Source organism: Bufo gargarizans, chromosome 10 (genome assembly GCF_014858855.1).
Source record: "Bufo gargarizans isolate SCDJY-AF-19 chromosome 10, ASM1485885v1, whole genome shotgun sequence".
Lineage (NCBI taxonomy): Eukaryota > Metazoa > Chordata > Amphibia > Anura > Bufonidae > Bufo > Bufo gargarizans.
In genome coordinates, this window is record NC_058089.1 from 22,262,525 (window position 1) to 22,288,226 (window position 25,702).

At 42.9% G+C, this 25,702-nt stretch overlaps 1 protein-coding gene across 3 annotated transcripts in view; it reads left to right on the top strand.

Annotated features, from left to right (window-relative positions):
• Nucleotides 1-12,501, top strand: part of VWCE (von Willebrand factor C and EGF domains) — a 91,552-nt gene extending 79,051 nt beyond the window's left edge. Inside the window, exons 21-32 of one of the 3 annotated variants that reach the window (XM_044271062.1) lie at nt 84-166; nt 273-363; nt 438-520; nt 1,566-1,656; nt 1,807-1,889; nt 2,038-2,113; nt 2,185-3,027; nt 7,239-7,321; nt 9,329-9,433; nt 10,999-11,122; nt 11,744-11,922; nt 12,202-12,501. In XM_044271062.1, coding sequence (XP_044126997.1) covers nt 84-166; nt 273-363; nt 438-520; nt 1,566-1,656; nt 1,807-1,889; nt 2,038-2,113; nt 2,185-3,027; nt 7,239-7,321; nt 9,329-9,433; nt 10,999-11,122; nt 11,744-11,829 — 1,748 coding nt within the window. In that variant the 3' untranslated portion in view covers nt 11,830-11,922; nt 12,202-12,501. Of the gene's footprint in view, nt 1-83; nt 167-272; nt 364-437; nt 521-1,565; nt 1,657-1,806; nt 1,890-2,037; nt 2,114-2,184; nt 3,028-7,238; nt 8,297-9,328; nt 9,434-10,998; nt 11,123-11,743; nt 11,923-12,201 lie in introns of those variants that run through there. The other 2 variants (XM_044271063.1, XM_044271064.1) reach the window with 2 other exon arrangements.
• The last annotated feature ends 13,201 nt before the right edge of the window (nt 12,502-25,702 follow it).

Genomic DNA, 25,702 nt, shown 5'->3' on the forward strand with positions numbered 1-25,702 from the left:
CATAAAAACTGTTGCCTGGATCGCCAACAATTAATGTTTTTTGGTTTCCTATAATATACTAATAATATTTTTTTTTTCCAAAGGTTGCTCTTACGGAAGGAAGACCTATAGGAATAACGAAAGCTTCCCTTCATACCCGAATCCCTGCCTTACGTGTATTTGTTTGGTAAGAAGCCTTGGGGTAGTAATAATACGTTCTTAGAGTGGATGAATGTGTGTATTGGAATTCACAGTCCTAGGATGGTATGAAAACAGGTACATTATCTTTATAGGTGGGTACTGTTGCTTGCTCGCCTATTGAATGTGCGCCCACCTGCACTTACCCTTTCCATGATGAAGGAGAATGCTGCCCTGTATGTCGAGGTAAGAACTATCTTCTACCTTCTGTCTCTTATCTGCTTTGGGTCCATGACATGAACCTGTTCGTACCCATGCAGATTGCACATACGATGGAAGGAAAGTACTAAACAGGCAGACTTTTTCACTGGAAAGCGAACCTTGTACCAAGTGCACTTGTCAGGTGAGTCGTTGTTTTATTAGATATTCACCAAACTTGAAGTCAATCAAGTGGCTGAACACTCATTCATTGTACAGCTATCACACCCAGTCCCCTCATACCCCATCCATCTCAGGTTGGCCAAGCAAGCATGTGTTCTCAGTAGGAAATGGAGAAAGAAGCCACTGCCGGACTCCTCTGGCAGCAGCTTATCTCTCTGAAAACAAAATAAACTGCTCAATCTCATATATTGGTGGTATATGGTGGCATATGCCTGATAGGTTTTGGTCTCAAGCCTGGTACCCGCTCCTATCTCCAGAACGGACCTTCCCCCCCAAAATGAATGCAAGTGCACCACTCATGCATGGCGTGCTCTCCATTGACTTCTATGAAAGTTCTGAAAATAGCCAAGTCAGCTATATTTTTGGAACTTCCATAGACGTAAATGAAGAGCGCAACACGCATGCATGGCCACCTCTCCATATGCCTATATGAGACTGCTAGAAATAGCCAAGCCAGCGCTCAGCTATTTTCAGAACTCCTATAGAAGTGAATGGAGGGTGGACACGCTTGCACTCTCACAGTGTGGGACCCACACCTATCTGACATTGCAGGCATACCATTTCAATATGCCACCAATGTACCAGATCAGACAACCCCTTTTAAGTCCCTCAACATCTGGTAGAGGGGGAGACTCAGAAGGCCACCATGCAAATTAGATGGTTGCCCAATCCAGTGGAAAACGGAAAGTTCAGCTGACATACATCTAATGTGTATGACCTACCTTAAGGTGCTGTGCCAATCCGTTCAACATCAATAGTCTAAGTCGGTATATCACTAAATTCGACATCACAAATATACGCTGGTATGCCAACAAATCCTATATACGTAAAATAAGTAGGTATGCCTACAGTAAGTAAGTATACCAATCCTTTCAACATAGTTAATATTAGTGGGTATATTAATACATCCAACATCGATAGGAATTACAAGTGGGTCATACATTAAAAAAATATAAAAGGATAAAGTAATTTTTCTAAAACCTTTTTCTTTTCTTTTTTTTAACGAGGACGGTGAGGTACAATGTGAGTCCATCTCCTGTTCCATCTCCTGCTCCCATCCGTATACTTTTCCTGGAGAATGCTGTGCAACCTGTGAAGGTACGGACTGTTAAGTGCCACTTTTAAAGTTCTGTCTGCATGTTCTGTGATAGATTTGCTGTACTGTCTTGTGGTTTATATATGCTATACTACTCTATATACATGATCTTCATGCTGGAGAAATAGGCACTAGTGAAATTATAATTTCAGAATGCGCCTTTGAAGAACATGTTCTGGAGAATGGAGGATCCTACATGCTGAAGGTGGATCCATGTGTTGTATGTCATTGTTTTGTAAGTATTCAGAATTTTCCATCAAAGTTCATGAAAGTTTCAATACTCATAGGTTGGACCAAACCATTTAGTCCTAGTCTTAGACAAATTACATCCTGCATAGTCATGAATGGGATATAGTGATGGTTATACTGCATTTCTTCACTAGGCTGGAAATGTTCATTGTGAAGAAAGGGAAGGTTCTTGCACACCGTGTGACCAGAAGTTTCAGGATTGTCTGAATGGTATGTCAACTTTGACAAGAATTTTATGTAAGTTTCTAGATAGTCTATGATAATGTATTTTTCTTTCCTAGAAGTCCCAGGCTCTTTCCACGTTAAGCAGTTGCAATTCTCCCAGCAAGATACAATAGTACGAAAAGACCACTTTCCAGTGAAGTTACTGAGTGTGACCGACCCACCCCCACCTAGCCGACTGTCCTTAAGCTTAAAACTGATGTCAAGGAGTAGCTCTATGACTGCATCCACCGCCACGGCTCTTTCCAGTTTTGTTTCTCAAACAGAGGTCCCAAGTCAACACTCTTTTTATCATAAAAAACAGAATGACCATGACAAACCTCCTCAAAACCTCAAATCAATGTCTCTACAATCTGAACTAAAATCAGATGTTGAGCCAGATATAAAGGTTGAACCAATATCTCATGGTGACCTCATGAAAACTAATTATGTGTCTGTTTCTACCTCAGCTGTATTTTCTACTCAGTCTGTTGCCTTCTCAGGTACCACCAGAAGACCTTTGCTTTCAGCAAGTCACTTTACCTCAAAGATTTATGATCACATTGTTACCATTCTACACCCTAATGGCCTGTCTCAAGGATCTTCTGAGCCATCTGTTTTACCATCATCTTCCACTAGTTCCTTTCAACAATCAGCACAGGTTTCCATGCTTACAACCTACTCTGGAGCTTCTGTCAGAGAAGAAGAGCTTCGTGAATCTTTAAATAATTTTGGTAGGTCATTATCTTTGACGGATAACACTGATATGGCTTCAGTTACTTCAAAACCTCCAAGTGGCATTGTCTTTACATCAACTCATTCTGGTAATCTTCAACATTGGACATATAGCACAAGGCTTAAGCTTTCACTTCCAGATTTGGAAGAAACCAAGCTGACATTTTACGAGACTGAACAACCTGGAGGTAAAATATATTGCAGAATTTTACATTTGTTGATGTTTAATAGTATAATTATCCTATAGAAAAAAGTGCTATGTGGAATAAGTAGTACTAATAAAATTATAGGGGTGGATAATTAATAAAGAAGCTCATCATTAATTGGCATATTCACAGCGAGTTCTCTTCTATCAGGACAAGGATCTGATGCTTAGTGACATCACACATGAGTCACATGGTGATGTTCGCATGCATAGCAACACATTAGAGCACAGTCTCAGGTCCGAGAGCATGGCCTCTCATGCATGTGCACACATGAGAGTCATAAATCATAAAGGGAAGCACCAATCCACTAGAGGGCAGCACAACCATAAAACAGACTTACATCTGTTATTAATAGTTGTAATCTGCTCACATCAAATTTGTGTAAAGAAATAGGTAAATCTCTCTTCCCTCAGCCGCAGTCAGAGACAGACCCAGGTGCTACCATCTTGATTGAATTCTGAGCAACTCCTCCTCCTTCCTGCCCAGCCTGTTCCTTTTATTTACTCACAAAAGGTGTAAAAGGGGCTGGCCCAAGACAAGGATACAGGAAGTGATAACATACAGGAAGTAATGACATGTCAAAGGACAGGGAGGGGCAATCAATGTGGCTGGACAGACAATGCACACACCCCATCCCTGTATAAGGAAGGATGAGTCATGTCCATTGTCTGACCAGCCAGGTGGCCGCCCACCCCCCATCACTGTCAGCATGGACCTCATTCAATACTGCTCAAAAGTGACCAGTATCTAATAAAGATCATTCTACTGGTTCTTATAGGTTTGAGATTATCTGCGAGACATTGCTACGGCTATTGTCAGTATACGGTACGAGTATACCGACAAGGCAGATGTCTTAAAAGCAGATATGTATCCAGAAAGGGATAGCGAAGCCACAGCAGAGGTATAATATGTATCTCTCGTTATGCAGACTTCACTTCTCTAATGTGTATAGACATTTGAAGGAAAGAAGCCCAGTGCTTGCACTTAGTGCTCACAAACCGGAAAACGCCCCCCTACACACTGAGAACACGTCTCCAAGCCCATGAGAAGGCTTCCATACTGACGGTTTTACCACTGGTCCTGATTCAGCCAAAGTACCCTCTGCTAGAGCGCTCCTCGGCTAAATTCGACACAGGAAGACAGATGACAAGCTATAAAAACACACACACATTCTAAAATAAAATGTCTGCATAATAAAATTTCCACAACACATCAATAATTAGCAGATTCATGCAGTGGCCATGATTAATAGAAAAAGATGGTAGACAACACAAAAATAAATAGAGATACTATGATAAATAATAGAGAATATAAAATTTAATGTCCAAATAATAAAATATATGAATATAAGTTGATAAATAAAAAATAAAAAATGAATAAAAAATAAATAATAATAGTAAGTAAAAAGTGTGAACTTGTTTAACGAACGTGAAAAAATTTATGTAAAAATGTGCAAAAATATATACAACAAAATGTAAAAATAAAATATGAAACCTAGGATGAATGTGACCAAATGAATGTGATCAAACATGTAGGGAAAAATACAAAAGTGACAAAATAAATAAGTTAAAAAAAACAAGGAAAATTCCAAATAGAAAGAATATGAAAAAGTCAAGTGAAATAAGCGTAAAAAATATAATTATAAAAATAAGTGTGAAAAGGAAAAAAGAAAAAACTATTAACATCATGAAAATAAAAAACAACAAATATGAAGCACCAAAATCCATATGTGCTAACTTATCAAAGGAATGCCGCAAAGCCCAGACCCTCATTTAGACAAGTGTTTGTTGGTGCCTGACCCATTTAGCCTCATCTTTGTAGAAGTTAAAGGGTTCATCCAAGATCTATAATGCCATCCATATGCCTGGGGCCCCTCACAGAGGTTGCACTTACCTCGCTCCCTGGCACACGCGTCGCTTCTCATACCGGCACAGCCACTGCTGCATCACCCGCGATGCTAGGGAGGCTTGGTGAGATGCAGCAGCGGCCGTGCCAGTATGAGAAGCAACGTGGGTGCCCAGGCATATGGGGGAGGGCTCTTGGATAACCCCTGCCACTTTATTATTTACTTGCACTAGCATAATAGATTTACATGAACTGTGATTGTGCATCTTTCTATTTCGGTCCTCTGCTTGCACTATGTATTCAGCAGCTATCTGCACTTTACACTTTATTTACTTGCACCTAGCATACTGGGTTTACGTGAACTGTGTTGTGTATCTTTCTATTTATATGCGCTGCTTCCACCATGTTTTCAGCAGCCATCTGCATTTTGCACTTTATCTTTCTTCAGTTTGTATGTGATGTGAGACAGGGACAGGAAGAGTGATTGATGGCAGGTATTTTTCCCCCCGAATCCTGTCATATGCAGCTTAAAGGGGTTGTCCGAGTTATATTTATTCATGACCTATCCTCAGGATAGGTACTCAATATCAGATTGGCGGGGGTCCGACACCCGGCACGCCCACCGATCAGCTGTTTGAAGAGGAGGCGCGCGCCGTGCTGCCTCCTCTTCATTGTTTACCTTCTCGCCGTTACAACTGCAGTGGTGAGCAGGTGTAATTACACCCAAGCCGTCCTATTCATTTCAATCGAACCGCTTGGATGTAATTACACCTGCTCACCACTGCAGATGCAACGGCGAGAAGGTAAACAATGAAGAGGAGGCAGGGGTGCCGGGTGTCGGAACCCCGCCGATCTGATATTGATGACCTAAATATAACTTGGACAACCCCTTTAAGCTCCAGGGAGTGCCCAGTATGCAGTGGAAAGCCGAAGCTTTCCTGAGGTGGCTTTGTAGAAAAGCCGATATAGGGCCTGGAGTTTTGGATTGGGGAAGAGTTGGGTGGGTTCCCCAATCCACAGTCATCTTCTGGTACAGATCTAGCCTGCTGCCTGATTAGCTGCACCTGCAGCAGTTGCATAAAGAGAACCCGGGCAGAGAGTCTGGGCCTGGGAGCTGGATTATATCCGGAACTGATATGCTGGTGCTTGTGATTAGCTTGCTGTGGTGAACTTCAGTGCAGACAATATCGTATCTAGGACAGTTAGTGAAACACTCCGTAGTTAGTGCTCAGACGAGCAGGATTTGTTTTGTGTTTTGCCTGAAATGTAAAGGCCCTTTATTTTTTTCTTTAAGCCACAAAGTGGAACTTTGTTAGGACTCCATCCCGTGTGTCACTGTCTCTGACTTTCCGCAAGCCGGCCAATCCTTCCTCTATCAGAGCTAAATCCCACAGTGGATATTTGCACTTTTGCATATTATAAATTATTATTATTTTTTATTTGTTCTTTGTTAATATTCCATTTACATGTTTTTTTTTTATGGTGCTAGGGGAAGGGGTCTCTGTCTGGTTTTACTGGGGTTTATTTCCTGAATTCTGCACTCTTTTTTTTAATATGTTTTCAATATTATGTATTATAAAGAATATAATTTTATTGGTATTACTTGTTCCGCATAGCACTTTTTTTTTAATATGTAGGATAGGTATTCGTGGTATTACCTGCCATTTTTACCAATAGATACAATTGGCAATTTTGATGTTTAGGGTTCTTTTGGTTGATTTTTTTTTTAATAGTAATTAGTGGTATAATGGTGGCAGTAGATTTGATGCATTATATCCCTATTGAGGCAAGTATTGAGTAAGGCACGTTGAAAAAAATATGTAAGTGGACTGAAACCCTGTTAAGATCCTCCACATACATACTCACTGACCGCCCCTAAACAACCGCTATGTGGGTACAGCCACACGGTCAGGTTTCCTGATGCAGTTTTAAAAGCCAAATGAGTGGATCATAAAAAGGAGAAAAAATACAAAGGACAGATACAACTTCTCTTTTTTAAATTCCCTCCCATACTTAACAATGTTTTAGCTGGTAAAATAAGGTCATCTAACGCCCCAACCCCCCCAATGGATCACCCACTTGTGGGCATGGTTTATGTTAGCCCCAGCCATTTTGGGCCCAGGACAGCACAGATTTCTAAGAACTGTCTCTGAAAATCCGGCCGTACCCTTAGAAAAAACCTTATTGTGAAAATTTTTTGAAATATATGTTCCATGTACTTGACAGGTTTCAACCTTCTGTTCCTCCTTGTACTTATATGTATTACAACAATTCGTACTGCTTGTGTGCGTATTCACGGAAATTTGGAAGACTGAGTGCAAATCATGTTTTTTCTTTTCTTTCCTCAGATTGCTTGCTAAATGACCGAATATTCACCAATGGCTCTGTCTACATTGCTGACTTGGACTACTGCCTGCATTGTGAATGTCTGGTAAAACTCAGCCTACAAAGAGGCTCCAATAATCAACCATAATAGCAGAGACATAACTTCATGGGTTCTCCCAGTGCAGTACTATTGTCCCTGGTATCTAGTGGGTTAATAATGCTATCTCTGGTGCCCAGGGGTATACCTTGAAGCTCCAGTGCCCCAATGCAAAGCCAGTAGCAGGGAGCCCCTCACATAGCATGTGTTTGGTGTCTTCATATGTCGTAGCATGGTCTTTACGCCCAGATGCAATAGCCACCACATCTCCCCCTATAGATACGCCCTACATACCGGTCCATAAACATACACATTAATCGGTCTCAAGAGTAGGGATCAAACATCATGTGTGCTTGTGTCTGAATGTTAATGTTACTTACAAACTTTAACTGTTATCTAGGCAAGACGTTCAGCTTCAGAGAAATGTTGCATTACTTGGCAGCTTATAAAGTGGCTCTGGCTTACAGCATGGCTCTATTCTGGTCCTAAACCTTCTGGGTGGAAATTCTCTGATTGGGTTGTCCACTTTGTACAAGAAGAAGTCGCAAAATATGGACCATATCACTGCTAAGATCCCCAATGATCAGTTCCAATCTGTGAAGAACCTGACAGCAAGTGTCCCCTTCCCCTGCATCACCACCATAGGAGATAAGAAGAAATACACAGTTTACATCTAAAACCATGGGCTGTATGTCTTATAGGAAACCATCTTTGTATCTACTCTCTGATGAGGTTCCTGATTAGACAAAACTCCCTCTTAACTCTGAATTCACTAATATTGTGTTTGACGTGTATTTCTAAAGCAGACAGCCTCTTTACTGATCCAGTCACAAAAGATAATTTGTGCTGAGCAAAGCAGTTCGGTCCAAAGTTGAGCAAAACTTAGATTCGCAACTAATCCAAATTTCGGAATTTTGAATTTCAGTTTTTCCTAAAATGGCATCTGCATGTTACAAAGTGAAAGTAAGAAGCCTGGGAACCTGAGATCCCCCATAATGCCATGCAGCCATCCAATTCACAAATAGCCAGCCCCTGTGATGTCACACCCCTATAAAACCCTCATCCCGCACGGTCTCCACCATTGTCCTGTGGGATGAGCATAGGGAGAGACGTGGCAGCTCTCATGCACAAGGGACAGTGCTGCTGAAAATAATTAATAGAAGAATATTGGAGAAGGGAGATTACAGGGAGAGTAAAGGGAGACTACAGAGAGAGCGCAGAAGAGTGTATGGAGACTTATTGTGCATCAGTTTTATCTACTTATTCCTACATCACCCGTAAATATAATTGAATACCAATAAGATGGAAGCCTTTATTATTCTGGTGCCAGCGTGCCAACCAATACCATCCAGTCTGCACCCTTTAGAGGGGCCAGGTCTTAATGATGACCATCTGGCTTTACTTCTTCCAAATCATCCTTCAAACTCTCCATGTCCTAGAAAAGTTATCAAGATGCAGAGAGAGGAGGAGCTGGATCTTCCTGATGACAAATTCTCATCAATATTAGATGAGGTGGAAAAGGAGGAAAAGCAGATGGCTAAAGAAGGGCTCCCCCCTGTAGGGTAGGAGAGCGGTGGGGTTTGAGAAGTGGGTATTCCAGAGCTGATTAATATTCTGTGTTTACTGTCAAATAAACTGCAGGAGCTTGAAGGCAAGAATGGCAATAATATGCATATTGTGCCCTCACCTAACCAGCCAAACCTGTTTAAAGGTGCCGTGCCGCCATTAACAATGAAGGACTATACAGTGCGGTCTTTATTATTAAATGAAAGGCCGCTGCTGGATAATTGGCCGCACAGTTCTTCACAGCAGCATGGCTGCAACCCACGCCCACAGTATGGCCACTCCGTGTGCCTGTGCCCAGCTACCAGTCGCACAAACAACAGGTTAGCCAGTTCCATAGGTACAAATCTACTGACAGATGCCCTTTAATACTCCACCTATGGGTGCATATAATGGTCATATTTTTTTTATCTATGGCTAACTTTAAGATGCAGTTTTCCTGTTCCCTTTCAGAAGGAGGAAATCTATTGCAATGCACCAACATATTTATCCAGCGGACTGTGCTGTCAGGGCTGTGATAACGTCCCAGTGGATTCCTGCTCTAAAGAAACAAACCAGGTAATTGCCCTCTTTTAGATTATGATGACAATGAGAGGAGTGGAGCCTTCATCTATAACTGAATAAAGTATGCAAATATATGAGATTGTCATCTTCTGTAAAGATTAGACTGTTTTCTCTTAGCATAAAATTATTATTATTATGAAGGAGTATTTGCACTGAGGAAATGATCAGTCAGTGACCATACATATTGTGCAATTAAACCATAAACCATAAAGAAAGTTGTATGTCTCATAAATTAATTAAAATAGCTCTACCTTCGAACATAGCTATAGGGTTCAGATGTAGTAGTCACGCACAGGTTCTGGTAACTGAAGGAACCTAAGGACCCCATCTGCCACATATGAAGTTGTCGGTATTATACATTGGTATGATGGTAGATGAGAAATTCAAGTTACACTTCTACAACTTAGTTAATTAAATGTATCCTCATTGCCAAAGTAATCACTGTAATTAAGAGTGTGAATAGATAATGATATAGTCTGATGAAAGCACGTTGGTGCTGAAACGCGTCACTATGTTGTAATATGTGACCAATAAATTTACTGTACTAAAGATATCTACTGTGAAGTGCCGTATTTTGCAACAATGTATTTAAGATTGGTCACCTAAACTTTCTATGTGAGTTGGTATGGGCTTCCAATAAAGAAAAAGAATAGTAGATACTTGTTAGCAGCATCTGACTAATGTCCCCTGGGCCTATACACCTCTTTGTTTACAGGACCTTAAGAGCCATTTTTCATTAAGGGTCTATTATTGTCAGAGCTTGGGCCCACTGGAGGATCCTCAGGTACTCTGGTGGGCCAATCCAACCCTGCTTGTGACACACTTATTGGAGATGACTGGGTACATTGAGCCCTCCTTGCACATGTGCACCATAGTATCCCCATGATCTACACTTCTGATCAGTGGATTGCTGTCACGGATGTAGTAGGGGAGAACACCAAAAGACAACAAGAAGGAAGGGGAAAGACACTAGGCCTCACCGCTAGGGAAGGAAAAGGGTCACTACCTATAAAACCCTGCTCCTGGTCCTAACTCCTATCCGTATGGGCACCTCTCGATAGTAGAGATACCCATACACAGGAACCTAGAAAACCCTGGTGACCCTCAGATGCCCTAAAGATAATGACAGGGCAGAGACCACCCGTTCCTTCCCTGGTGAAGGAACTAGCGTCTCACTGAGGCCTAGTAAACAAACCAGGGGGAATACAAAACTGAACAAGTGGAACACTTAACTTCAGAGGATGATGGATGAACAGGACTCCAACAAGAACCACACTCCAGCTCTTCCAAGACCAAATGAAGCTATCCCAAGCAAGGAGTGATGGGTAAAGTCAGACTAAATAGGGCGAGGTAAAGGTCACATGATCCACACCTGAGCAGGAGGTGTGGCCATACCAGCAACACACAGACAAAGTGAAACCGAAAAAGGCTGTCAGATCACTAATGCGTAGATAATCTTTCAGACCTTCTGAGACCTGTCACAAATGTGAAAATTGCATTGGCTAGATTATATGTTTTTGACTAGCATTACGCATGTCCATCATATTGTTCTTCTGCAGATTCAGACAGAACGAGGGGAAGGATTTGAGTTCTGTAAATGTCAAGGAGTAGCCCTTCAATGCCACTCATGTTCCTCCAAACATGGATGCGGCAGGGAAGCCACCTCACAAAGTTCAGAGTCAGGTAAGTGCACACAGTATTAGCAAAATTCTAATCCTGTTTTGAAGGTCATAACAGAATATGTAGGGTAATGAATGCTAGGAGGTAATGTGATCAAAGAGTAAAATGTTTGAGTTGGGTTCTTCATAGGATTGATAATATCCTAACATCACTAAAGATGTATGAAAGTCATAGATCATATTGGGCACCCAACAGGAACACTCACAAAGGTACACAATTTATTGCGGTGCCCCAATGTATAGGAAAAAGCAGTATGCAGCAAGTACAAAAAAGGTATACTGATGTATATCGTCCCACCAAGGGAATCAAAATATGGAAGTGTTTGACGTATATTCTGGGAATTTTTCCTTGCACATACCCCAAACATAGTGCTCTGTGCACAGAGCCTAACACATTACCTTTAGCAGAAATAGCTTATACAAAACATATATTTCTCAACAGAATACGAAAAACATACAAGTGGCTGTAATATTATAATTCCAAAATGTCTGGCTTGTCTGTGTATTGGTCTAAGTAATAGTAACATACAAGTTGGTTTACATAAAGGAGATACTAGTCAGTTATGACTGGGATATTTGGTGATCTCATGGTTGAAACAGCTGACCATTTTAACTTTGCTTTCAGATCAAAACCCTACAAACCCGAGGAACTGGGTACCGTTAGTTATTTTTAACAAGCCTAAGATTGTGGATGAGAATTTGAGGCCTTGAGAACTTGACGTTTAGAAGATCCAGGATTAAATATACCAGACCTGTTATTAACTTCTGATGTCAGCTTCTTGAAGGTTCTTCGTCATTCCAAAGGTGAGATCATCTGAAAAATGACCATGCCTACCTGATGTTAGTATCTGCAGTTTCCAACCCAAAGCTTATTAGATGTTTAGGTAGTTCCTAGCAGCCATATGAATTACCTATAACCAGTGTTTTTCAGGATTTAGCCTACCTCTCCTCTTCCTTCCTTGTCCTTATTATGAAGACGTCATGTATATATTAGTTGCCCTACTTGATATGTGTCTTTTTTCTAGTTTGGTTTAGTACCTACTGTCTATCTACACATTTCTATTCTTTTTTGTTTTTGAACAGTTCTCAGAAGTACAAAGCATGGTTGACAGTACATACGACATGTCCCAATAACACAGCTGACATCTACATAAGTACTACTGGAAAGCAGTTTATTATTTTGTTCATGACTGATACTTGATGTAAGAAGTTACTGCTGTGTCCTGGGTGAAGAAGATATACAAGGTAGTACTACTGGATGATAAGGACAAAAAAAGGCAAAAGCTTTCCATTGTTCGAAAATGGTTTCAGAGAGCACTCTTGAGTAGAGTTGAGCGAACCCGAACTACAAAGTTCGGGTTCGTACCGAACTTTGCGAGTTCAGGTACCCGGACCCAAACCCAGACTTTTTCACTGAAGTTCAGGTTGGGGTTCGGTGTTCGGGTGATTTTATTATTTTCCGTTGTAACATGGTTATAACGGAAAATAATAGCATTCTTAAAACAGAATGCTAAATAAAATTGTTTACTGAGGGCTAAAATAAATAAAAAACTCACCTCATCCACTTGATCGAGCAGCCGGTATCTTCTTTTCTTCAGGACCTGCGGTGATGTCACCGCACTCACCACATGGTGAGCGCGGTGACATCACTGCAGGTCCGGCTGAATGAAGATAGAAGGACCTGCGGTGAAGTCACCGCGCTCACCCCGTGGTGAACGCGGTCACGTCACCGCAGGTCTTTTTGCAGGTCCTGTAGAAAAGAAGATACCGGCTGCGCAATCAAGTGGATGAGGTGAGTTTTTTTATTTTTAACCCCTCAGTAGACATTAAATTTAGCATTCTGTTTTAAGAATGCTATTATTTTTCCTTATAACCATGTTATAACGGAAAATAATAAAGTGAAGTTCGGGTTCCCATTGACTTAAATTGACTTTTACCTGAAGTTCGGCCGAACCCAGCGAACCCGATATTCCACGGGTTTGCTTAACCCTACTCTTGAGTAAAGCTTCCAGACAAGGCCAGAGGGCAAAAGAAGCAACTGCCCAGGAATCTCCATCTCTCAATTTCCTTTAGCCACTTCCTAGACAAGTCATAGACGTTTGAAAACATTTAAGTATGCGTCCAATCATATCAGCATTAAAGGGGTTGTGCAGCTGATTAGAATTTTTTAAAAAGGATCAAAATGGTGTCAAATAATAAAATAAGTCATATTCACCTTAACAATCCCTACCACTTCAGTTCTTATATGTTCCAGGCACCCACTGGTCTCTACTTCTCTACATTTTGGAAATAATCTCCCAGCCAAGTAAGTGGCTGAGCAGTAATTTCCTGTTTGTCAAGAGGGAGCAGGAAGTATAGACCAGCGGGGGACTTGGAAGTATAAGAATGGGAGCGGTAGGGATATGTACGTAAGGAAAGTATGAATTGTTTCTGAGCCTTTTTTTTAACAATTTTAATCAGCCAGACAATCCCTTTTAATGGATGTGCAGAAGAGATGGTGTGGATAAAATATCACCACACATTGATATGTACAGAGAAAAGTAAGGAGATGGAGAACTATCAAGTTAGGTAAGTATATTAAAAAGTAATTTTTAAATTTTGGATATTTTGCCCCAATAAAGTCACTTTGAATTTAAAAAAAAACATTTAAAGAGGACCTGTGAGCTGTATCAGTCCTAGTAAACTGGGCATACCTATTTGTTCCAAATCCATTGAGCCATTGTAGGGGGAAAAAAAGCTTTATTTTGTATGCAAATTAGATTTTTACAGTACTGAGGGGAACCCTCTAGCCCAGGGATGCTCAACCTGCGGCCCTCCAGCTGTTGCTAAACTACAACTCCCAGCATGCCCGGACAACCTACAGCTATCAGCCTACAGCAGAGCATGATGGGATTTGTAGTTTTTCAACAGCTGGAGGGCCACAGGTTGAGCATCCCTGCTCTAGCCCCTTGGTGCACCTCAGCTTCTCGGCTGTCCAGCATTTGTCATGCCCCTTGACTGACAGGGCCAGGTATTATCATATTCCTCTTGCTTGGCCCTGCAATCCTGTGATTATATGTTATTGGTAGATCTACTTCAGGTTTCCCTACTGCCAAGATGATCACTGGGCATGCGCTGACCAAAGAGTCTATAGCACGTGCACAGGATTACAGAGCTAAGCATGAGGACAATGATGATGCCTGCCCCTTTCAGTCAAGGGGAGGGTGTGTGAAAATGTTGCTGAGCGGAGGAGCTGAGAAGCACCGAGGGTCTAGGGCACACCCCTTAGTGCACATAGGATAAAACTCTTTTTGTCTGATTTTGAGCGAGGAGAAAGAGCGCACTATGCGAGTGCTTCTCTCTCCTCATTCTAGCGATCAAAGGGGGTCTCGGAACCCCACAGATCAAATCCTTTGATATGTTGCTATGACATGTCAAAAGTTTTTTTTTAAATTTTTTTTTTAAGTTTGGTGACCCTTAACCACACAATATATGACATCTGAGAGGGATCCCCACAAATTTTTTTGTAAAGGAGCTCCCAACAACCTTGATCTGACCTTGCTTCCAAAGTAAAAAAGTGACAACCTTCATGGTCAGTGTTTCTGATCTGTTTTCATCTCACCAAAAGACATTAGGATTAGTTTTGTGCACCATATTTATGTAAAAGTGGCCAGTATTTTCTGTATCTTCAACCACATGTGTCTTGCAGTCAGCTCTCCATGTTCTACCACTCTTCAGTAGATGCACTGACTTGACATGCGGAGCCACCTATAGTAAACATAGAGTAGTCCTAGTAAAGATTATAAAAAGTATATCTGCTGTATGGAAAAAATGGATTTTTTTAAGTATACAAGTTATATGTGATGTGTATTAAGTGTTTGTAAAATAAAATTCATATTTGATAAGATAATAAAGCAAAACAATTACTTGTGTTAAAAATAAATGGAACAGATTAAATTTTAATGTTGTAAACATTTTAGTTTTGCATTTAGTGGACAGTGTAAATAAAGGTTGCCCATAATTTGATATAAACAGGAAACAAATAGCACATAAAATAATATACACCAACATCTGATTATACAGCCCCCATTAGCAAATGGTAGATGTACAGTATATTGTTTTTTTTTCTGCATGGTTATTCCCATCTCAGACATTGTGGGCATATCGCTAGGATATGCCCCCAATATCTGATAGGTGCAGGTTCCACCTCTGGGAACCCCATCCTATGCTTAGAACGGAGCCCGCAAAGTCCCAGAGTGCAGTCACTGCAATGAAGAAGATGACCATTCCCATTTCCTGGAAGTTCCTCCTTCACCCAGGATCAGGGAGCAGTACTAGACATGATCATGTTCTTGTTTCCGCAGATACGGCTTTGGGAGTTCCTTAGTAGGTTGTAAGACATTATAATAACTTGCAAACAACAAAAAGAAAGTGCCACCTTAAAGGGACTCTGTCACCACTTTCTAACCCCCACTTTTAAAACTATAGTTCTGTCCATGGAGCCCCTGTGATTACAATGGTGTTGTTATATGCGAAATCCGCCGTCTCGTTTTGATAAAAAAACCTTTTATCTAACCTGTCACTCATGAGGATAAGGTGCCCAGGGCGTTTCTCCTGGTCTGAACATGCCGCCCGCCGCCGCCGCCGCCGTTGGTGCCCAGCTCCTCCTCTGATCCTTTCAGCGCCGCCTGAATGTGAAGAAATACACCTCCGGCTCTCCCTCAGTCCCCCCTCCTTTTCTAAAATTTCGCGCGTGCGCACAGGCCTGTGCCTGATGCGCCCGTGCGGACTTTTTGATTCAGCCTCATTGAGCGAAGTGCGCATGCGCACTTCGCTCAACCTCCCGATAACGCGAACACTGCCGCACGCGCGGGATCTTAGAAAAGAAGGAGGGGGGACTGAGGGAGAGCCGGAGGCGTATTTCTTCACATTCAGGCGGCGCTAATTCAAGGCAGAGGAGGAGCTGGGCACCAACGGCGGCGGCGGCGGGCGGCATGTTCAGACCAGGAGAAACGCCCTGGGCACCTTATCCTCATGAGTGACAGGTTAGATAAAAGGTTTTTTTATCAAAACGAGACGGCGGATTTCGCATATAACAACACCATTGTAATCACAGGGGCTCCATGGACAGAACTATAGTTTTAAAAGTGGGGGTTAGAAAGTGGTGACAGAGTCCCTTTAAGCATCTAGGAAATGTAGCATCTCTCAGCCGGGTCAACACCATTAGACCTGGCATACCGCCTGGTAAGGTTGATCCTGCTGACTAAAATTATACCTGTTTTGTGAAAATCAGTTGTGGCATTTCCAAGAAAGAAGACTTTTATTTTTTAAACAAATGAGCGTTTCAGTGCACTGGGGGGGCATGGCCAACACTGGAAAGTGGAGGAGCTGAGTTGTACTGAGGGGTTATGTTTAAACTGTTTTTATTTAATGCTCATGCATACAACATGTGTACATAGCATTTGTTCATACATGTGAATTGTATATATAACAATAAAATGAGTATTCAATAACGGTACAGCCATATTCAATAAATTCCGTGTAGCGCGGGGTATATCCCCGATTTCTGTCTTCATACGGCAGTGACTGTGTCATAGATGAACATGAACTTATAAGTTGTCAAGATAAAGGCGAGTATATAAGCAGCTGAGGAGAAGAGAAAGGAGAGAATGAAGAGAAGATAGAGCTAGCAATAAAGGAAAGGAGGGTAAGGAAAGGGGAATGGGCAAGAGGGGAGGGAGAGAAGGACAAGGGGGGTGAATGTCAGTGAGATCAACCCTTCAAGATGCGAGCACAGATAAGAGATCTGGGGATTCTTGAAAGTCAATCCATTGTGGCCATACCTTGTGATATTTGATCGATTGTTTAGAAACCTCTGCCGAGATCTCCTCCATTCTAGCGATATGCAACATTTCCTGACACCATTCTCTGATATTAGGCACATGTGTGGTGCGCCTATGCCTGGGTATCACGGATCTAGCTGCAGAAATACGGAATCATAGAATACTTTTTTTCTGAGATGCAATGGAGCCTGGCAGGATGGAGAGGAGCGCTATCTGAGGGCTGTTTTCAACTGATTTCTTTGTTATCTTTTTGTATATTTTGAAGACATTATCCCAAAATGGTTGGACCATGCTACATTTCCACCAGACATGAAGCATAGTTCCCTTTTCTATTCCGCATCGCCAACAAGATTCCAGAACAGAGGGGAAAATCCTGTGGAGCTGGGTACCTGTACCATCGTGAGATAATCTTATAGTTCTTCTCCTGAGCTGAGCAGGCCATTTGTGAGAGAATATAAACGCTTTTTGTTGGTCCTCTTTTGGTATAGAGGTTCCTAGTTCCTGTTCCCAGCCCAGGATAAAACTCGGGGTGCCCTTATAAGAGTCCTCTAATAAATTCTGATATAGCGAGGAGATCAGGTGAGTCGGCGGAGATGACAGTGAAAATAGTTTTTCTGTTTCGACTAAGGCTGTCCCGAAAGAACATCTCTCTACTTTTGAGGAAATGTATGATTTAATTTGTTCGTATTCCAACCAGGATAAACGGGTGTTTGGATGTTTAGCGGACAGGTCAGAATAGGACGGTAACGGAGCCCCAGATAACAGGTGATAAAAGCGTGGATCTGCTGAAGCCTGTAACCCCAGAAAAGAGTCTCTGTTAATACCAGCTTGAAATGCAGGGTTATGGAGAATTGGTGTAAAGGGACTTTGTTTCCCAGAGCATATATCTTTTCGTATGTACGAATCCCATAATTTTAGGGTCTGTTGTGTCATTTTATTATGTGTTTTGAATCGAGGGCGAGCATCTGCATCAATCCATGGAGCATGTTTGAGGGGAAAAGAGTAAAGGGACTGTTCTATTTGCACCCACTGCTTTGAGTCGCCATGATAATGCCAGTCTAGGAGCCTGAGAAATTAGGAAGCTGTGTGATATAACTTAAAATCTGGTAGACCCTATTCGGGGGTTTGTGGGGCCCCAAACTAATTTAGTAATGGAGGTCTTCAATGAGCGAAAAAATGAAGAAGGAGGTGTTAGGGGGACTGTTTGGAAAATATAATAAAATCCATTTTTAGGACATTTATTCGTCCGAACCAGGATAGTCCCTTTTTGTTGAAACTGGATAAGTCTTTCAGTACTCGTTCTAATAGCGGGAGGTAGTTTAATTTAAATAGGAGATCAGCAGTCCTCAGGAATTTGTACCCCTAGGTATTTTATTGATAAAGGCTGGTGCTTCAAAGGGAACGAGGTGAGTAAGTTGGTAAATTCCTTTTGCGGAATGGATACATTCAGGATCTCACATTTCGTGTAATTGACCTTGAAGTTGCTTAAATGTCCAAAACATTCAAATTCCTTCCAAATGGAAGGGAGGGAGATAAGCGCTTGTGTGACATAAAGCATTAGGTCATCAGCATATAATGCTGTCTTGTACTGTGATCCATTCACCATGGTCCCATGTATTAAGGGATTTGTGCGTATAGCCGTAGCCAGGTGTTCCATCACTATAACGTATAGTAGCGGGGAAAGTAGGCACCCCTGTCTAGTGCCATTGTGTATTTTTATTGAAGGTGATAGTAGACCGTTGACTCGTACTTTAGCTGTAGGAGTAGAATACAACGCGCGTATTCTGTTCATAATTTTAGGACCTAGCCCTATTTGTTTCAGTGAAGCGTCTAGGAAATTCCAGTGGACCCGATCAAAAGCCTTTTCGGCGTCAATTGATAGTAGACATAGGGGAGAGGCACTGCATCTCGCCGTGTTAGCTAGGAGTATGGCTTTGATTGTGTTATCTCGTGCCTCTCTGCCCCTTACAAAGCCCACTTGATCTGAGTGTATTATTGTTGGGAGTAAGGGGGATAATCTGTCTGCCAATATTTTGGAATATATTTTAATATCTATATTAATTAAAGAGATAGGCCTGTAGTTTGAGGGGGTGGAGTGGTCTTTGCCAGGTTTAGGTAGGAAGCTAATATGGGCCTCTAGAGATTGAGTAACGAATGTGGAGTGTGTGTCTATGCAGTTGAAGACCTTTGTCAAGAAGGGGGATAGGGTGTCCTTAAAATGTTTATAGAATGCTGGTGTGAAGCCATCAGGGCCGGGGCTTTTCCCTGTGGGTGAATCCGCGATAGTGTGGGTGACTTCTGCAATTGTAAAGTCTGGCATCCATATCCAATTCTGATATTGTAGGATAGGCTGTTTCAGTAATGTACTCGTCTATACGGGTATTAATAGCTGAAGTGGGTAAATCCAAGAACTGACCCTTTATGTTGTATAGTTGGGAATATAATATGTACGGAACTCTTCCAATATTTCTGTGGGATTATAAGTGTTGTGGCTATCAGCCTTTTTTATGAATGGGTTTGAGGTGTCCTAGGATGTAAGAAACGTGCCAGCGGTCTGCCACATTTGTTAGAGTATTCATAGAAAAATCTTTTCCCTTTGTCTATATATCTTTTGTATTTTTGGTCTATTAAGGATTTATTGGAATCCCTGACTTTCAGTAGTTCAGCATGGGTTGTAGGTGATAGGGTTCGTTTATGTTGCATTTCTAGATTATGAGCCTGTGTTAGTAGCGTGTGCAGTTTATGAGCTTTTTTCTTTTACAGTCTGGAACCATGTTTAATAAAAGTTCCTCTAAGGACGCATTTTAATGTTTCCCATTGAGTTGGAAGGGAAGTATTATCAGTGGCGTGTATTTGGAGAAAGTCATCTATTGTCTTTTGAATATCAGTAATACAGACCACGTCTTTAAGGAGATTATCATTGAGTCTCCAGTTCCATGGCCTATGTATGGAGTCTGGTACCTCAATAGAGAAATAAATAGGGGCATAGTCTGAAAAGAGGATGTCTCCAATAGATTCTGTAGGTTTCCATGCTAATGTGTGGTGGCTGGTGAGGAAGAGGTCTATGCGACTATAGGATTTATGTGGGGAAGAGTAGAATGTGTAATCTTTACCTTGTGGGTATAAAGTTCTCCATACGTCAACGAGTTGTAGAGAGTGAAGATGTAAAAGTACAGATCTCAGTTGTCGTCCGGAAGAGGTGCCCTGGCCTGCACTGGAGTCTATTGCTGGGTCTAATGTAAAGTTGAGTACTGAGGGGTTATGTCCCATGCTTTGGTGCACTGAAGCTTTAACTTAAAGGCTATGTACAACTTTGGCGGTATTCTTTTAAATTATTGCATTGTACTCAATGTGAGCTAAAATAATGTTTTAAATTGGTCTTTATAAAAAATATGGCATCCTTTTTCTGTACAGAGCTGACATCCTCTAGTAGCAGCCTTTGGATTTTCTGTCTTTTCCTTCAGACCAGGAGCAGACAGACTCCTTATCTCTGTTCTTTGACCTCCTAAACTCTTATTATAGCTCAGTTCTTATCTTAGTGATAAGAATGTGGCTTAAATAAGTTTTTATAACCTCTTAGTTAGTGATGATCAAGCATGCTCGCCTGAACACCAGTTCTCTGCACATCGCGGTGTTTGGCCGAATACCGCGTGTGCTCGAGCGCCATGCTTGAGTCTCCTTCCCGCATGTTTGTTGGCTGCTACGCAGCCAATAAACCTGCGGGTAAGTACTGTCACTCACTGTAATGCTGTAGCCATGTTGGTTACTGGCATCACAGTGATTGGCTGGCTAGAACGCATCATTGGGTGCTATAAAGCACCCGATGACACGTGGTTCGGGCAGTCTTAGTCAGGGAGAGCTGTGCTGTAGAAGGGACAGATAGTGTAGGGAATTCCTTTTTATTTTTTTGTTAGGCAGGGTTGGTGTTAGAGACCCAAAAGTCCTTTTAAGGACTATTGTTATATCTGGCAGCAATATATATTCTTAGCGCATACTGCGCTAAATTGCGTGCAATTGATAGAGACCCAAAAGTCTTTTTAAGGACTATTGTTGTATCTGGCAGCAATATGTGACATGCAGTGTACTTTTTCCATAGATAGTGTCCACTGCAGACAGTTGCATTACCTGTGCTACATCTCCTGTATAACGTGTGCGCATCCTAAAAATATCTGTGAAGAATCTGGTCAACAGAATCCTCACCCTGATCCTCCTTCCTCCCACCATGGAGAATCTTGGCAAACAAGTAATCCCACACTCGGATATTCCGAGGAGCTCTTTTCATCGCCATTCCTTGATTTGGGCCTCTTACCAAGCCCCTTGAAGAGGGACATGAGGAGATTGTGTGCCTAAACTCTTGAGCATCCACAATCAGAAGAAGATAACGGTGGGGAATGGCAATTAGTGTTTCACGAGGTGGATGATGATGATGAGACACAGTTGCCAATAAGGCAACGGCAATTAGTGTCTCAAGAGGTTGATGATGAGGATGAGACACAGTTGTCAATAAGTGAGGTTGTTGTTAGGTCAACAAGTCAGGAGGATGACCAGAGTGAGGAAGTGGAATAGAAGGTGGTGGACGATGAAATCACTGACCCAACCTGGGAAGGTGGCAAGCCGAGCAAGGACAGCAGTACAGAGGGGTAGGGATCCGCAGCACCGCAACAGGCTGGAAGAGGCAGTGGGGTGGCAAAAGGCAGAAGGCGAGCCACACCAAACAGGCCCGCAACTGTTCCCCGGAGCACCCCCTTGCGACGATCTCCCTTGCCAAGGGGTAGGTGTTCCGCAGTCTGGCACTTTTTTTAGGAAAGTGCGAACGATAAAAGAATTGTCCTTTGCAACCTGTGCAGTATCAAAATGAGCAGGGGCGTGAACACTAGCAACCTCACCACCACCAGCATGATCCGCCAGATGGCATCAAAGCACCCTAATAGGTGGGCCGAACACCTGGGTTCACAATTAGTGTCTGCGGGTCACACCACTGCCTCCTCTTCCCCTGCGTTACGTGCTGGCCAATCCCCTGTCTAAGACGCAGGCCCGGATGCCTCCCGCCCTGCATCTGGACCTTCACAAGCACCATCAGCTAGCACATCCACTTCTGTGTCCCAGCGCAGCGTACAGATGTCCATACCCCAGGCCTTAGACCGAAAACACAAATACCCAGCCACCCACCCACAGGCCACAGCACTAAATGCGCACCTTTCCAAATTGCTGGCCCTGGAAATGTTGCCATTTAGGCTTGTGGACACTGAGGCTTTCCGCCACAATTTTTCCCGGTGTGTCCCCGTCTTACACCAGCATGTGTCCTGCAACATCACCCATGCCCTGACCAATGCAGTTATTGGGAAGGTCCACTTAACGACTGACATATGGACAAGTGCTTGTGGCCAGGGACGCTATATTTTCCTGAAGGCACACTGGGTGAACGTTGTGGAGGCCAGGAGCGAGTCGTACCCTGGGATGGCACAGGTGCCACTGATGCCAAGGATTGCATGCCCTACTTCCATCAGGATTTCCGGCACCACCTACAATAGTGGCTGCAACCCCCTCTTCTCCTCCTCCACCTCCTCCTCCACTTCCACCTCTGAATTCTCATCTTGCAGAACCAGTCAGCCATCAGTCAGTAGCTGGAAGAAGTGTAGCACTGCAGTGGGGAAGCGGCAACAGGTCGTGCTGAAACTAATATGTTTAGGTGACAAACAGCACACTGCCACAGAGCTGTGGCAGGGTATAAGGGATCAGACTGAGCTGTGACTCTCGCCACTCAACCTAGAACCAGGCATGGTTGTGTCTGATAATGGCCGTAACTTGGTGGCGGCTTTGGAGGCTCGGCAAGCTCACACACATATAATGCCTAGCCCACGTGTTCAACTTAGTTGTTCAGCGGTTTCTCAAAACCAACCCCAATTTGCCTGAGCTACTGGTGAAGGTGCACCACGTGTGTGCCCATTTCCAAAAGTCATCTACAGCTGCCGCCGGTCTGGCAATGCTGCAGCAGTGCTTGCAATTGCCAGCTCACCGACTGTTGTGTGACGTGAGCACGTGCTGGAACTCCACGTTCCACATGTTGGCCAGGCTTTGTGAGCAGCAGAGGGCAGTAGTGGAATACCAGCTGCAAAATAGTCGTCACCTTTCCAGTCAGCTACAAGCGACGGGTGGGCATGGATGTCTGACCTCTGTGAGGTATTACGCAACTTTGTGGAATCAACACAGATGGTGAGCACCGATGCCGCTATTATCAGCGTAACCATCACACTTCTGTGTCTTCTGAAACACTCGCTGCTCACAATGAAGGAGGACGCTTTGCATGTGGAAGAGGTGGAAATGGGGGAAGACAGTACACAGGGTGATAGCCAGACCACTCTCCGTTCATCTTCTGAGCGCGAATTGGATGATGATGAGGAGGAGGAGCAGGAGACAGTTGCCTCCGCTACAGAGGGTAGTACCCACAGCAAGTTTATTCCATCTGTTCAGCGTGGAAGAGGAGGAAGAGGATGAGGAGATTGCAAGTCATCCTCCTGATGAAGACAGTGAAGTCTTGTCTGTTGGGACTCTGGCACACATGGCTGACCTGATGTTATGTTGCCTTTCCCGTGACCCTCGCGTTATACACATTTTGGCCAACACCGATTACTGGTTGTCCACCCTTCTCGACCCCTGCTACAAAGATAACTTCTTATCTCTCATTTTTGTGGTGGAGAGGACTAGCAAAATGGTGCAATACCAGAAGTTCCTTGTGGAAAAATTGCTCCAAAAATTTCCAGCTGACAACGCTGGCGGCAGAGTACATAGTTCCTTGGGCAACCGAGGAGGGGAGACGAGGGGAACACACAGCAGTTCCAACAGAGGCAGGGCAACACTCTCCAAGGCCTGGGACAGTTTCATGACACCCCGTCAGCACCCTCAGCCTGATGCGCGGCCTAGTGTCACAAGGAGAGAAAAGTTTTGGAAGATGGTGAAAGAGTACGTAGCAGATCATGTCAGCGTCCTCAATGATCCCTCTGTGTCTTACAACTATTAGGTGTCCAAGCTGGACACATGGTCAGCAGCAGGCCCTCAACCATAATTTTTTTCATGGTCAGCAGCAGGCCCTCAACCATAATTTTTTCCATGGTCAGCTCAGCAGCAGGCCCTCAACCATAATTTTTTCCATGGTCAGACCAGCAGCAGGCCCTCGGCCCTAATGTTTTAGAGAGTCAGCTCACCAGCAGACCCTCAACCATAATTTTTTCGATGGTCAGCTCAGCAGCAGGCCCTCACCCCTAATATTTTAGATGGGCAGCTCAGCAGTCAGACCCTCACACCTAATGTTTTAGATGGTGAGATCAGCAGCAGGCCCTCGCCCCTAATGTTTGAGAGGGTCACCAGCAGGCCCTTATGCCTAATGTTTTTGAGGGTCACCAGCAGGCCATTAATCATAATTTTTCAAGGGTGTGTTTGATGCCTGCCTTTATGTGTGATAAAGGGTGTATTGGAGTGCCGGTTCCTTGTAATTTTTGGCAGCCCTTTCACTTAGTGCATAGGCTTTATGAGTGAAGGAGTCCCACTACCTGAACAATTGTACCACAATGTGAATAAGGACCTCCTTTATGTGTTATACAGGTTGTATCGGAGTGCCTGTTCCTTGTAATATTTGTCAGCACTTGCACTTTATATACAAGTAAATATACAGGAAAGAATGTTTCCTAGAAATGTTTCCTCTAAAATCGATTTTATCTTCGGTTTTGTGCGTATTATTGTCAGTCTGTAAAAGTGGCGTACTACTCGGACAACATCGTTCCCAGCAGCGACCCGGGAGTCCAAGATGCATCCAGACATCCTCCCCATGCTGCTCCCAAACCATTTCAGTGGTGTTTCCATCTATATCTGACCTTTTGCTGTGAACCAGACACCCTCCCTTCTTCAGAGCATGGGGTGCCTGGTTTAATGCTCGGGTTCTCCCATTGACTTTCATTGTGCTCAGGTACTCGGTAGAGCACTCGAGCATCCCGAGGTGTTCTACTCGAGCACCCGAACACTTTGGTGGTCGATAAACACTACTCATAGTAGTTTAGAGATATGGGTTATTAGATGGTTTGCACAAAGTGAAAGTGCCAGTTACACAGCTAGAAAAACAGTTAACCCTTTTTGACATAACAGCTCAATATTTTTAATAAAGGCAAATTGAAAAAATGAGTAACATGCAATCATAAAAAAGAATTGCCGCTGAAGGTGTACCCTTTAAATAAATAGAAGTATTTTTTCTGAGGAATGCTGCAACCATTTTTACAAGACAGGTATCATTTTAATCTGGCAGTATGCCTGGTTTAATAAGGTTGACAGTTGATCTTGAAGGGGTATTGCTGCACACAACAAAAGACTCCCAGCAGCTGCATATTTTGTAAAAAATAATAAAGCTTATACTCTTATCGTCTCTGCCATTCAGATTGGTTCCGTTTTCCCTGTTGCACAAATCTGCAGCCAGTGATTGCCAGGCGTTTCCTGCCATGTAGAGACTGAAGTAATAAGTGGAGTGCAGCCAGGGACCCCCGCACCATCAGAACGCCAGGGGCAGGAAATAGGCAAGCTAATTATAAGTTTTAATATTTTTTAAACTTGGTGACAAGTGAAAATTTGAAAACACAAAAATATACTCTTTGTGGTCCTGGACTGGGGTATTTCTGCTATCATTTTTCACGGGAAAAACAGAATCCCATTTTGCCAAATGCTTGAATGCTGACCGGCAATATGTGACACCAAGTCATCCTCTACTCTGTACACATCCT